The sequence below is a fragment of the Anabrus simplex genome, chromosome 1 (genome assembly GCF_040414725.1).
Source record: "Anabrus simplex isolate iqAnaSimp1 chromosome 1, ASM4041472v1, whole genome shotgun sequence".
Taxonomy (NCBI): Eukaryota; Metazoa; Arthropoda; class Insecta; order Orthoptera; family Tettigoniidae; genus Anabrus; species Anabrus simplex.
In genome coordinates this window covers 407,096,534-407,110,451 of record NC_090265.1, presented here as the reverse complement: position 1 = coordinate 407,110,451, position 13,918 = coordinate 407,096,534, and the positions used below count along the sequence as shown (strand labels likewise).

At 36.5% G+C, this 13,918-nt stretch overlaps 1 protein-coding gene across 5 annotated transcripts in view; it reads left to right on the top strand.

Annotated features, from left to right (window-relative positions):
* MFS16 (major facilitator superfamily transporter 16) overlaps positions 1 to 11,853 on the top strand; it is a 210,170-nt gene extending 198,317 nt beyond the window's left edge. For all 5 annotated transcript variants that reach the window (XM_067135066.2, XM_067135065.2, XM_067135062.2 and 2 more), the window contains 2 exons: positions 2,094 to 2,191; positions 10,797 to 11,853. In XM_067135066.2, the coding sequence (XP_066991167.1) occupies positions 2,094 to 2,191; positions 10,797 to 10,868 (170 nt within the window). In that variant the 3' untranslated portion in view covers positions 10,869 to 11,853. The remainder of the gene's footprint in view (positions 1 to 2,093; positions 2,192 to 10,796) is intronic.
* The last annotated feature ends 2,065 nt before the right edge of the window (positions 11,854 to 13,918 follow it).

Genomic DNA, 13,918 nt, shown 5'->3' with positions numbered 1-13,918 from the left:
TACCCTTCACATTCAACAAAACACAGTGTTTCCAACAGGATGCTCTTCATTAAGAAGCACTAATTGTTGAAAATTTGATAAGATTTACAGTGTTTAAATATGTTTTAATGTTTTTAGCCCATTCCATGAACAACACATCTTCTACTTCACACTGCATGAAAATGCACACTCCCTTTGTTACTTGATCTAGTGAGTGCTTATACAACAGAGGATTCATGTACTCATTACCAAATTCATGTGCAGGGTTTTAACATGTCATTAATTTTAAGAATTCCTAAGAAGGGTCGATTATTTTATGTACATTGATTTTAACATTACTTATTTTAAATCATCTTTAAGGTTCATGTTTTTAATGTAAAGAGAATGATTACACTTTACCATGTTCTGTCAGCTGACGATGCCTTGAAACAAGCCTAAACATCTACAGTTGTAACTCATCACTAGTAATACATGTATTGATTAGGTTGACATTAATTAACAGTTTATTTTGTAACTGATAACTCAATACAGATCACAATGAAGTTTGTAACACTTAAACCTGCTAATGTCATAGAAAAACTGGACCCAGAACTTTGGAGGAAAATGTGAGAAAATCCCATCTCTGCAATGAAACTGCAAATTTCAAATTGATTGACACTGAAGTGATTGTGGAAGATGAGAAGAGGGCAAGGAAGATGGGCATGCAAGTGAAATTGGTGAAGAAGAGTTATGATGATGATAATAATGTTTTTATGTTCCACTAATGACTTTTTTAGGTTTTCAGTGACACTAAGGTACCAGAACTTTGTCCAGCAGGAGTTCTTTTATGTACGAGTAAATCTACAGACACGGGGCTCTGATGTTGTATTTGAGCACCTTCAAATATTACTGGAATGAGCCAGGATCGAACCTGCCAATTTCGCCTACTCAGCCCGGCGAGGGCGATACTAGTGCTTGTAAAAGTGAAAGGGAAAAAAAAAAAAAACCTATTTCTCGCCGAGGCCGTAAATGTTTCTAATGAATTATGGTATTTCTAGGTTAAACAGAACAATGCTTCCGATAATGTGATAAAGCGTGCAAGTCTTTTCATTTACTATCTATAGAAGAGTTCATTGTAAAATGTTGAGTACAAAATAAAATAACTGATTATTTTCTCGAGATGAAACAGTACATTATAGTCGATATAGAATTCAGGATTGCTGACAATGTAGGCCTAATTAAAAAGTATACTTGTATAATTTCATGTCTGGAATTGTTTATTGTTGTGTGTGCTTGTGTACTTATATAAATTCATGTCTAGAATGGTTTGTTGTTGTGTATGTTAAGATGAATGAAATTTCAGTACAATGAAACTAATTTCATGGACCCCAGCATTTCATTATACTGACATTGGACGGTACATGGTTCCAATAATCCAGTGGTGCTGGGAAGAGCAAGGTTGGTTGTGAGGAAATTTGAGTAAAACTGATTCCTTAACTGGAGGTCATGATAGTGGAGTAGCATAACTCAAGGTGGCCATAGTTTGAATCCCGACCTTTGCATGTGAATTATGTGAAATAAAAAGTCTCATACCAGTGGTTCAGATTCCACGTAAAACAAAATTTCCCATGGCTGTGGTCACCAATACAGTATTAACAGTTGTGTAAAACTTCAGGCTTGCATTTTTACTATATTCATTACCTGTTCTCCATGATTCTTTATTTCTGTCATTAATTGGTAATATACAAACTAAAATCATCATTGTTCACTTTACAGGCAGTACTCATACAGTGATTATCTTATATTTAAAGAGATTGACATTCCCTTCATTATTTATGAACAAGTTGTAAAAGATAATTTTTAAAATGAATGATATAAGCTTTGGTATAAGAGCCAGGGGGATAGTTGTGTACACAGAAGTACTTTCTAGAATGAAGACTTTAATTATTTGTGGACCTAATTCTGGCATATAGTGTAGAAGGTTGGAAATAAAATAAAAATATTTGGGAATGATCCATTTAATTAATTTCATTTAATTCGTGGACTTAAAAAAAAGTAGATATAATGTAAACATAGGTTTGAGATTAAGGATACTCTGATGCATGCTTTTTTTTTTTTTTTCTTCAAAATTTCAGGAGCGGCTGTTGGACCCCTGCTGGCAGGGGTGGTAGCTAAAGTAGGCTGGGAGTATGTATTTTACATGCTCATGGCATCAGATGTCGCTGCTCTACTTGTAAGTGTATTATTATTATTATTATTATTATTATTATTATTATTATTATTATTATTATTATTATTATTATTATTATTATTGCTGTTGTTGTTGTTGTTGTATTTGTAAGAAATGTTGTTTACTTGATTTCTGTAATCCATCTAATGCTGCTCTTACTGTTCCATAATTTTTCAATAATTCTCCTGATTTTGTTTTCTGGTATCCTGAGTAGATTTCCAATTAATGAACTTCGTTTCTTCCTGATTGTGCTCATTACTAGTTCCATTTCCTTGTAGACTTTCATTGAAAGGTGGTCTCCAGTGCCCAATTTATGCATTTATCATTCTTTCAGTCTTCAGTTTTCTATTTGAACAGTGTTAGTTGAAATATTCCAGTATTTAAAAAAGAAAACCATTGAAATTGTGAGAACTACAGAGTTATTACAGTTCTGTCCCATAGTTTAAAGATTATCAAAAAGATTACCAAAGCTAGACTTCAAACCTTATTAGAACCTATCTTGGAGGAAGAACAACATGGTTTGGACCTCACAGGAGCACTGTAGATCTGATCTTTGCCTTGTAGATGTTCATGAGAAGTATTGGGAAAAAGGAGAGACCTGTTTGTTGTCTCCTTGGATTAGGAAAAGGCTTATGACAACATTCCAAGAGATGTCCTCTGGAGAAGCCTAGAAGAACTAGCCATACCAGAATACCTTATTGACAAGATCAGAATGTTATACAATAAGTGTTACAGTTGCATCAGAATTGGTGAAGGCCATTCAGAATGATTTTGAGACAACTTGGGGGCAGTACAACAGGGGAGTGCTCTTTCACCTCTGCTGTTTGTGGCAGTCTTGGATGACATAATGAAGGACTTGAAGAAAGAACTAAGTGGCGAGTTAAATGCCTTGGTGTTCACTGGTAATGTTTCTGTTCGGGGGAGAGGTGCAAGACTGGCTCAACAAATGGGTAGCCAAGTTCAATGATTTTAAGATGAAAGTGAGCAAAACAAAAACTGTTGCCATGAAAATTAGTACAGATAATAAATGTTGCCAAATACAACAGTACAAGTATTCAAGTACCGGTACCTATGGAGAGTGGTCTGAAACAAGGATGGAGCAGGGCAAGAAGTACTTAACCCAAGAACTGCAGACAGTCTGTCCGACAGACGATGCATCTGTTTCTCAATCGCTATCGTTTGACAGACGGTCAGGGAAATAGTCTTAGTTCATAAGAATCTCAAAAGATGGCAGGAGTAGTATCTTAAGCTGTTAGTTAAAAGGTTTATCTTTCTTTTGAAAGTGATTATGGATCACCAGTAGCATTTGTTTGGAAGATAGACACTATTTTATCTTTACACTTCCAGGTATTATCAGTAAAGCAACATGACATCTGTTTATGTTGACAATAATAAAATTGAAAGACTTGTTTATGTTGATATGGATAGTGATGATGATTGTTGTGTGGAGCATAATGTGGAGAGTTCATCAGATGACGAAATTGAAAAAGAAAGTGTGACTGAAATGTGTACATTATCACAGGGTGTCCCAAAATCCAGTGCTGTACGCTGGTGAGCCTCCCAGGTTTCAGGTGACTGGTAATGTAAGTATTGAAGGTGTTAGTGTGAAATGGTATGATGTGGAACCTCTAAAAAGTGATATCACTGGAAAAAGTCTTTAATTTACCATTCACAACCCAGGACCCAGATATATGCCTCCCCGTAATGCAGTCCCAATCGTGTAGGCCTACTACTTTCTTTTTTTTTACACTTGGGTTCTGGAAAAGAACTAATGCCCTACAATAAATGTTATCGATCTAAACATAAGCTTACAATGCACAAATTACATAATGTTTTCTGTCACAGCACTAAATAATTTCAGCCACTTTCAGGCCAGGATTTTAACATTTTTTGTCACTGTTCACAAATGTGTAAATATTTTTCACAATATTCCCCATTATTATTGATTTAATATGTTTCTTACATCAATGTTTAGCACTTTTCCTGTACTTTAAAATGATATACAATACATGTATATTATAATTTATTTGAGGCTCTGGAGAGAAAAAAAAAAAAGTAATGTGTCTGCAATCCAGTAACTGTACCCTTAGCGTTTGAGGTAAAATTCTACAGCAGTACTAGGGTTAATAGAGCGGCCAATGGGTCTAAATTGTATAACCTTATATGTCCCCTGATCTGGGACAAGAAGCTACCCTTGAAATGAAAATCCACAGCCTGTTTCTAGTCATTCTACCAGGTCAGGAATGGAATGAATGAAGCCTCCATAAGGAAATGTGCCGGCTGCTGAAGCCTGTTGCACTCCTCTGGGGCAGTGATAAATGACTGGTAGATGAAATGAAATGTTAATGGAGAGTGTTGCTGGAATGAAATATCATATGACAGGGAAGACCAGAATACCCAGAGAAGAAAAACCTGTCCTGCCTCTGCTGTGTCCAGCACAAATCACACATGGAATGACCATGATTTGAACCACGGTATCCAGCGGTGAGAGGCAGACGCGCTGCCGCCTGAGCCACGGAGGCTTCAGAAGGTTCCCCTACAAACAAAAATGTCCTTACATAAATCTTATTTCCATACTCTTGCACACGGTGTAGAAACCTGCATGTTGCTGACTAGAGACCTTGGTCAACTGCAGGCCTGTGAAATGAAATTTCTTAGGAATGCCATGCCGAAAACTCAACAGGATCATGTGAGAAATGAGGACATCAGATCATCTTTGGGAGTGGAACACCTTGTGGAAGAAAGATGGTCTGCAAGACTTACATGGTTCAGGCATGTAAAGAGAATGTCAGTCACTTGAATATCACATGCATGCATGGAAGAGAGTCAGCGGAAGGAGACCTATTGGACGATCAAGGAAACAATGGCTGAACCAACTGAAAATAGGCGTAGAGAGTAGTGGAGGAGACTGGAGAGAGAGAGAGAGAGAGAGAGAGAGAGAGAGAGAGACCTACATGGACTGACAAATGTTGGGGAGATCTCGTTCACCACCACCCTACCTTCCCTCACGTTGGAAGGGTTACATATGATGATCTATAGGAGACCTTCATTTTTCAGATTATTTTCAAAAAAATCCTCATCAGTAACCATTTAGGTATGTTGTATTGAGTGATCATCTGAAAGGAAATGTATGCTACTGAAATAACTAGTTCAGTTGTATATGAAAAGATAGCAACTTATACTAGGATAAACACAATTACTGACAGTGTCAGAAGAGGGAGCATACAGAAGGAGACGAGGACAATTCTCCACATCTTCATACACTGCCATCTTTAAATAGATAGGTTATCCCCTCATCAGCCCCTGATGAGCTAGTTTCTGCTACACAGCTTCATCAGGAGGGTGGACTTCAATACTCATTCAGAGGCCATCTTAACAAATCTTCAGTCTTGATTATGAAAAGTGTGGAATGAGGAAGCAAGGAAAAGGGTAGATACAAACAGTTAAAGATGATTACAGGTGGTACAAGAATAGGAGCACAGGACAAACACACAAGGAGGAAAAGAGCACAATGGTCCAAAGGAACAGACAAGTGACATATCAAGTCGTGTATAGGTAGGAGCATGAACATGAATAAGAACACATAGTTGAATAAACACAATGGAAGTCAGCATCGGAAGATCAATAGCAAACAAGATAACAAACATGAAAACAAAGGACTAGAACAATCTTCACATCTTGATTGTTCCTCCCATTGCTTGAAATCTGGTTGTTAGTTAAACTTTTCCAGCAGATGTAGTATAGTTCAGTGTGCTCTTAACCAAGCAAGCTGGTTTCATAGTTTCGGTCACATAGTTGTGAGCTTGCATTCAGGTGATGGTGGTTTTGAACCCCACAGTAAACGTCACTGAAGATGGTATGGTTTTCTATGATTTCCCATTTTCACACTAGGCAAATGCCAGGGCTTTACCGTAAGGTCACAGTCGTTTCCTTCCTTCTCTTAGCCCTTTCCTGTCATATCGTTGCCATAAGTCCTGTGTCAGTAAAGTGTAACGCAAATACCAAAAATCAAAATCTCTGTATATATGCACATTCCTTGTGGATTTGGTTGTCTCTTGTCGATTGGGCACCCTATCTTCTTATATCCTCATGTTCTTTCTCCAATTCCGGTATTAAAATCACCTGTTTGCACTTCACTGTCTCAACTGTTATACTGCTCTGTCCTTCATAAAATTGGTTTGAGATCTGATTACAAAGTAACGTATTATTTTAATGATAAAGTATTTGGGTCTGGATGTCCAAGGCTGGCAGATAGCAAGTTTGTATCTTGTACTACAGACAGCAATGGCTCAGTCAGGTGCGTGGAATTAGTGTGCTAGCATTATACAGATGTGATGAGAAGCAAGGCATGATGCACTTTTTTGTGGCAATAGGAAAAACATTGAATGAAATTGTGTGTTTAATAACAATTAATGTTGAAATTTGGAAACTACAGAGGAAAACTAATGGTCTTCTTATACTTGGAGATATATGATGTGTTGTTGTAAAGTCTTCCTGAAAAACACTCATATTCTTGTTGACTCTTACTGACCTCAGTGGTGTAGTCAGACATCATCCTTCTGTTCCCTAGTTAATTTCATCCTGGCTGAGGTCAGTGGCATTTAGGAGTGTTAAAATGTGATGACTCTATGTTGTTGAATTCTTGCTTTCAAGAACTCCTGCACATTGAAGTCCAGTGACCAAGGATCTCTTAAAATTTGTAGCAGTTGAAAAAAAAAAAAAATTGTTAAATATTTTTGTTTTTTGTTAACCAATTGTAGAAGTGCATGACACTGCTTAAGTGCAACTTCATCTTCATAAATGTGTACAGTATGTGATGACTGTTAACTGCAGTCAGTAGGCATGTATCTCACGGTTATATCTGAAAATTGTTTAAGTAGTTAGTGAAATGTAAAATCAATAACATTATTTATCTGCTGTATATGTATGACTTTCAGATCCTCACCTAAGATAAATTGCTCTTTCTTTCTATTTACAAACCTAATCAGCTTATTTATATATTGGGACCTGGGCCTTAGATTTTAAGCCCCTTAAAACAACATAATCATCTGGCCGAATATCCCACTACGGTAATGAGTAGACCGTACAGTCAGCCTCTCAACGCCGAGTGTCAGGCCGTGATAAATGGCCAATGGCTTCGGGTGGACAAGTTTCCTTGGATGGGGTGATGGGCCCCTCAGTGTAGGAAATGACACTGGAACCCATTGAGTGGTGTCCGACCCCAGGTCAGGGGTGGCTGCAGAAGGTATCGTACTTCATTTTAGGAGCGGCCTGGTCACCTGCTGGCAGTAGCTCTAAAATGCCTTTGGGAGTAGTGATCCCATCGTAATACCAGCCTAAAATGGAAATGGCACTTTTAAATCAGTCTTGGAAAAGGCTAGGGTGTTCCTTGGAAGCAATGCACAGTGTTTATGCTAGGGGAACTGTGAGGAGTGAGTGACCAGTAGAGAACATTATGAAGGTGGTAATAATCAACCTCATGTTACTGACAGTAAAGTAAGAAGAGATGATTGATTTAATCAAGAAGCAATGATGGGATTGAGTGAGGTTAGTTTGAGAGAAAAGGAAAGAAGTTGAGGAAGGGATATACTTTCTACTGGAGTGGAGGAAAAGACAAAGAATGTAGTGGGGATAATAACAAGGTCTGTAGATAAACTGGACTACATAAATGATAAAGTAATAAAGGTACAGTGAAGGACAGAGAATGGAGCAAAAATTTCATCCAGTGTATGCACCCCAGACTGCATTCAAAGAAGATTATATAGACAGATTCCTCAAGACACTGGAGAGAAATAATGGACATGGAAGTGACTGTCATGTGAGACTTTTATGCAGTGGTGGGATGCTACAGAAAAGGAATGGAAGAAGTAATTGAACCTTTTGGATATGAAAGGAGGAGTGAAGAGGGAGAGAATTTGGTGGATTTTTATATGAGAAGTTCAGAAATAATAGTAGAAAGATTACACAATAAACAGAAGGACTTCACACCAGGCAAATGCTGGGGCTGTACCTTAATCAAGGCCACGGCCGCTTCCTCCCCATTCCTAGGCCTTTCCTATCCCATCATCGCCGTAAGACCTATCTGTGTCGGTGCGACGTAAAGCAAATGGCAAAAATAAATAAATAAATAAATAAACAGAAGGACAAAGACAGTCATTGATTACTTCTTGGTGGAAAGAGCAAATCATGACTGTTGTTAAATGTAACAGTTCTGCCAGAAATAGCCTTTGATGGAGACCAAAGAGTAGTGGTGGTGGTGGAGGTGGAGATCCAAATCTTCGTCAGCACCTTTCTTGTTTTTTCGGACAGCCAGAAGTTAATGAAACCATTATTGAATAAACACGTAATAATCCATATCCCTCTAACTTCAATAATACACATGCCAAAATTATAGATCCAAAAACAGTAGCAAATATGAAAGTAGGAAAAGTAGTGAAAATGTCAATAATAAGGAAATAAAACTGGAAATTAAAAGATATGGAAGTAAAAGAAAAATTCCAATATAAATTGAAACAAGACATATCCAGAAATGAGGTGGAGAGTATGGAAGTGAAATAGGACATGTTCAAGTTGGCATTTCTAAACTGTGCAGAGTGTGCTAACGAAAGATGAAAGAGACCTCATGGTGGAATGAGAGGGTAAAGAAAGCAGTGGAAAAATCAGGAGAGAGCATGGAAAGTATGGAAGAGAGAGAATAAAAAAAAGTATGAGGAAGTGAAAAGGTGCAAGAAAGTAGTAAAAGAAGAAAAGAAGCTAGGAAGGATTTACACAAGAGTTGGAAGAAGAGGATGTGTGTAATGGTAAAAGAATGATATACGGACTTGTAAGAAGAAAAAAGTCTACACAAACAAGTGAAAGGGAAGAAAAGAGGAGAAATTAATAACACAACCAGAGGAGATAAAGAAAAGATAAGGATTACTTTGATGAACTGAATGTGAGAAAGGGTGTAGACAAGATGATAGAAGTCGAGTATATGAGGAGACAGAATCCAAGAGTGAAATCACAATGGAAGAGTTGAAAACTGCTGTTAAATGAATGAAAGTAGGAAAAGCAGCAGGATTGGATGAATTGTGTGTGAAAATGATAGTGGTTATGGACTGGTTGATCTACAATAGGCTATTTATATGTATTTGGAAAGAAATGTCTGTACCAAATGACTGGAGTAATAATACCTACCAAAAAGAGGGGCAAGAAGATATGGGATAATTACTAAGGAATCACACTCATATCAGGTAGAAAAAAATATTTGAAAGGATAGTAGGAAAGAGAATGAGAAGAAAGTTGAAAAGACAATTGCAAGAAGAGCAAAATGGCTTTCAAAATGGAAGATCAACACTAGACCCCATCTTCTCTATGAGGCAGTTAATTGAACATTGGGAATATGGGAGAGATATGGTGATGACATTACTTGATTTAAAAAAAAGGCATGCGTTAGTATACCTAGAGCAAATGTATGGAAAATAATGCAACAGGAAGGATTTGGAAAACAAATGAGAGAATATGTGCAAGCAATGCACATAAATTGTTGCAGCAGTGTCCAGACACATGTGGGGAGGACAAAGTGGTTTTGAAATGAAACTGGACTACAAGGAAATGTGCTATCATGACTGTTATTCATAATGGTTATGGACAAAATTTGTGATGGACACAAAGGTAAAATTGGCAGAAGGGAGCTGAAGGTTTGCAGGTGATATTTTGGTGTGGGGAGCAAATGGAGAGGAAGTACAAGGGCAACTTGACATATTGAGTGATATATTGAAAATTATGAAATCAAAATCTGCGTGGAAAAGAGTAAGATAATGGTAACGACTACAGGAGAAAGAGGAGAGAAAGGAATTATAAGAGTAAAGGGACAAACCTTCAAATTGTGGAGAGCTTCAAGTACTTGGGATGCAGGATGCAGGGCTCAACATGGAGATCAGTAAAAGGTTTAAACAGGGAAATCCATGCCAAGGTGAAATGAAATTTTTCAGAAGTATGATAGGAAAGACAAGAAAGAACAGAGCAAGAAATGAGAACGTCAGGAAGGAAATCTGAGTAAAAAATCTTTACGGCAAAATGGAGAGGGATAAACTTAGATGGTTTGGACATGTTGAATGGAAGAGTGGTTGAAAATGGTCAAGAATGGAATAATTAGAAGAAACGTGGATTGAAACACGGTTAAGGTGGATCAATGGTGGTTCAATAGAGGAAGATGGAAAGGTGCCATAAACATCCCAACCTGGCCGGAGCTGGATGAGGGAGATAATGATGAAAACTACTGCAATAATTTATATATCTTTCAAAGTTTTCAGTTTTGAGAATATTGAGGGGTAAACGGAGAAATAGGCGTGCGTTGATGGGACAAGCTCTTTGTCGTCATTAGGGGTTTTTGTGAAAATTTGATGAACCAAACATCTTTCTTTGTAGAAATTATTCTAAAGGAATTATTTAATTCATTTTAATGGATATATTGAAGCTTTTACTTTTTTTGGGATAGTCTGATGCAATTTATACAATATTACCCTTTAACAATAAAAACACCTGTCCTAAATATGTTGTAAAATACTCAAGATGTGAAAAACTCATTGAAGATGTAAAAAGTGTTTTTACATTTCTTTGTTTACAGTGCTTGTGTCGACTTGCAGTGGGCGAGGCAAAACTTTTCCGAAGGGATAGAGGTCTGAGCCATGTACCTTGAGTACTCATGTGGTATACTGCTGTTGTCTGCATATAAAAGTTGACTCTTGACCCTTCCTGTTACCCCAGGGGGCACAAACATATAGTGCCTACAGTAATGGGTAAATATACTGGAAGGTGGCAGAGGAAGAAAGCGTCCTACTAATGCGGGATCGTTGTTGACAACATGCTCTGTGATCTAATTAACACTCCACAGTGCAGGATTTGTGTTTAATATATAATCTTATATTTACACTTACCAAATATTGTATGTGTGTGACACTGCTGAAGTGGAACTTACATAGACCTACATAAATGTGTATGTAATGACTGGTAACCACAGTCAGTAAGCATCTTGTGGTGGTCTGCATTTTTTACCTTGTGACTTATTCACCATAATTTGATACTTTGTTGCCAACAAAGTAGAGTACTGTACATTCTGTAATCAAACCCTTATTAGGTCACTGGTGCTATTAGGTTCACATTTTTGTTATTGAATGGAGAATGTGTTCCAAAATTCTAGTAGAGGTCTGTACATAGTATTTTACTCAATAGTCTTCCAGTGTTTTTGTGTTAACCTTCGTACTATATCTTTTATACATCTGACTTGTGTATCTCTGCAATTGTCTCCATATTCATTTACATTTCATAAAGATGTTTAAACATGTTTCTACACTGGAAAGAATGTCAAATCTGTTTATTACATGTTTACCTTTGATTCAGGAGCCTTCAGATTTGTTGATCAGGCTTGTTGTATAATTTTTTTAACAGTTTTATGTCAAACTGACTCCTGTTCTGTTTCAATATTGTGTTGTTTTATTTATTGATTTTAATTGTAATGGACACATTATCTAGTGGTTATTGTAACCACATGGAATTCTAAAAACTTTTATAACAAATTAAAATATTGATAACATATATTTTATTTATTATTTGTACCTTCTGTGTATGAGCTTCTGTGATATAAATATATCATTTATATATTAAATGCCTTTCATAAAATCTCACCAGTACATTTATATTTTTTGTGTAATTTGCCTCTGTGTTTTTGAACTTAGCGATAAGACTGTCACATGGCCTAAATCGAAGACGATCTTGTCAGCTATTCTGGATTGTGAAAATATCAGTCAGAAGATAATGGAGTACTGTAATGCAGTTATTGCAATTCATAACCTCCTGCTCAGAATAGGATAATGCAAAACAGGTATTTTTTAAGAGAGTATAGGAAAATAGGGGAATCATATGCACATTTATGGGTTCAAAGCAATTGTTGAAGAGTGTGAAAAAGATACGTACCTTTAATGGTAAGGAATGGTAAAGACCCACTACGTTATAACAGAGAAATTAAGGAGGGGGTGAAGTTTAGACAGAACTGACAGTTAGGAATGGTTATGAAAGCAAATACAGTAGAGACAATACACGACACTGAGCGAGATATCGAGGGACAGCTATTGGAGCTCACTCTAGCGGATAGACCTGAACGGTACTGATTCTGTCTTAAGAGCACGTGTATTTTTGTGTGAAGTTCTTGGTGTTATTTATATGTGTTGTGTTTGGCTGCAGTAATTACGAAGTAGAGAAAAATGCGCGCTCGTTCTTCAGGTTCCCTCGTGACAAGAACATGTAAGTAATATTGTGTTTGCATATATATTCTTCCAGTGACAGAGATTTTTATAGTACTTCATAATCCTCTAACCTGTTCGACCCATGTTTTAACGGGCTTAAAATATAATACGCATATTTTATTGTATAGTGCAGCAGTTAACCTTCAATACCGATGTGTTGTTGTAGGTGTGATCTGTGGGTTTTGAAATGTCACAGAAGCGATTTGGATAAAGTGTACAAGAAAGAAGGGACGTTACGCTTGTATAAGAATTATAAGATCTGTTCAGATCATTTCCAGGCCAGCGACTTTTAAAATCCTCAACTATACAGCCAAGGGTATGTTACATTTTTACTCTAATTGTACATAAATATTCCTCAAAGCATCACTATCGACAACATTTTCAAACTTTTCTTTCTTTTATCCCTCTTCTCAGATTAAAGCCGGGATTTTATAGATTTTCTTTCTGTTAGTAGGCTTCATGTTAAGAGGAAAATTGTCCAGCTATTAAATGTTAATTCATTGCATCATATGTGTAAGGAATGTGTCGATATTTTTATTGACAAATGTCTTAATGTGATGATACAGTTTTTAAATGAGGAAAAAAGACAAATCCAACCGTAAGATTTCAGGCAGGTATGCTAAAGCTAAAAAAGTAATCCATAAATGAAAGATCAAGCCATTTCACAGCAGTCCATTTCACATCTTGTTTATATGTCTAATTTCAGTCTTTGAATAATAACCTTTTAAATAATTCTTCATTCGTTTATCCAGAATTGCTTTAGCAACTTCGAAGTTAATATCTCAATACCACTGTCTTTCTAAACGTAATTTATTTATCCATTTCCGTATATACATTTCCATTGATATTTGAATTTAGCGCGATTTGTTCAGGTCAAGTCACTAGGAGCGCCACCGTCGAATTGTCTCCCATTTTAGCAAGGCGAAATCCGTAAGTGTCGTGTATTGTCTCTACTGTATTTGATGAAAGTAAGGAGAGATTTAACCCTTCAAGTGATACGTAAAAACCTCTTAAGTGATAAGAGACTGTAACGTCTTTGTACATTTTTTTTTAAATTCATAAGAAATACAAAATAACAGTAAAATATATCGTATTACATATCCTTTTGTTCAGTATAAACTAGAGAATGTGATTATGCAATAATATTGGGTACAGATCTTGATTCCATTTTATTGGGGGTGCTGAATTACAATTTTTCACGTTTGGAAAAACAATGTTTGAACTTTCACCGTACGTAGCTTCAAAACTATAAAAGACCGAAACAAAAGGTAAATGTATAAAATGTTCACCATTTTGTTAGCAACAAAAGACTTAGAGTACACATTTACTGTAAAACTAAAGAAGAGAAAGTTATGTACAAAAAAACGAAACTATGTACATCTCCTCTTCAGGCATAATTCTTTACTTCGAGTCACTTGCAAGAGTTTTTCTTTTCCTCCCCTTTACT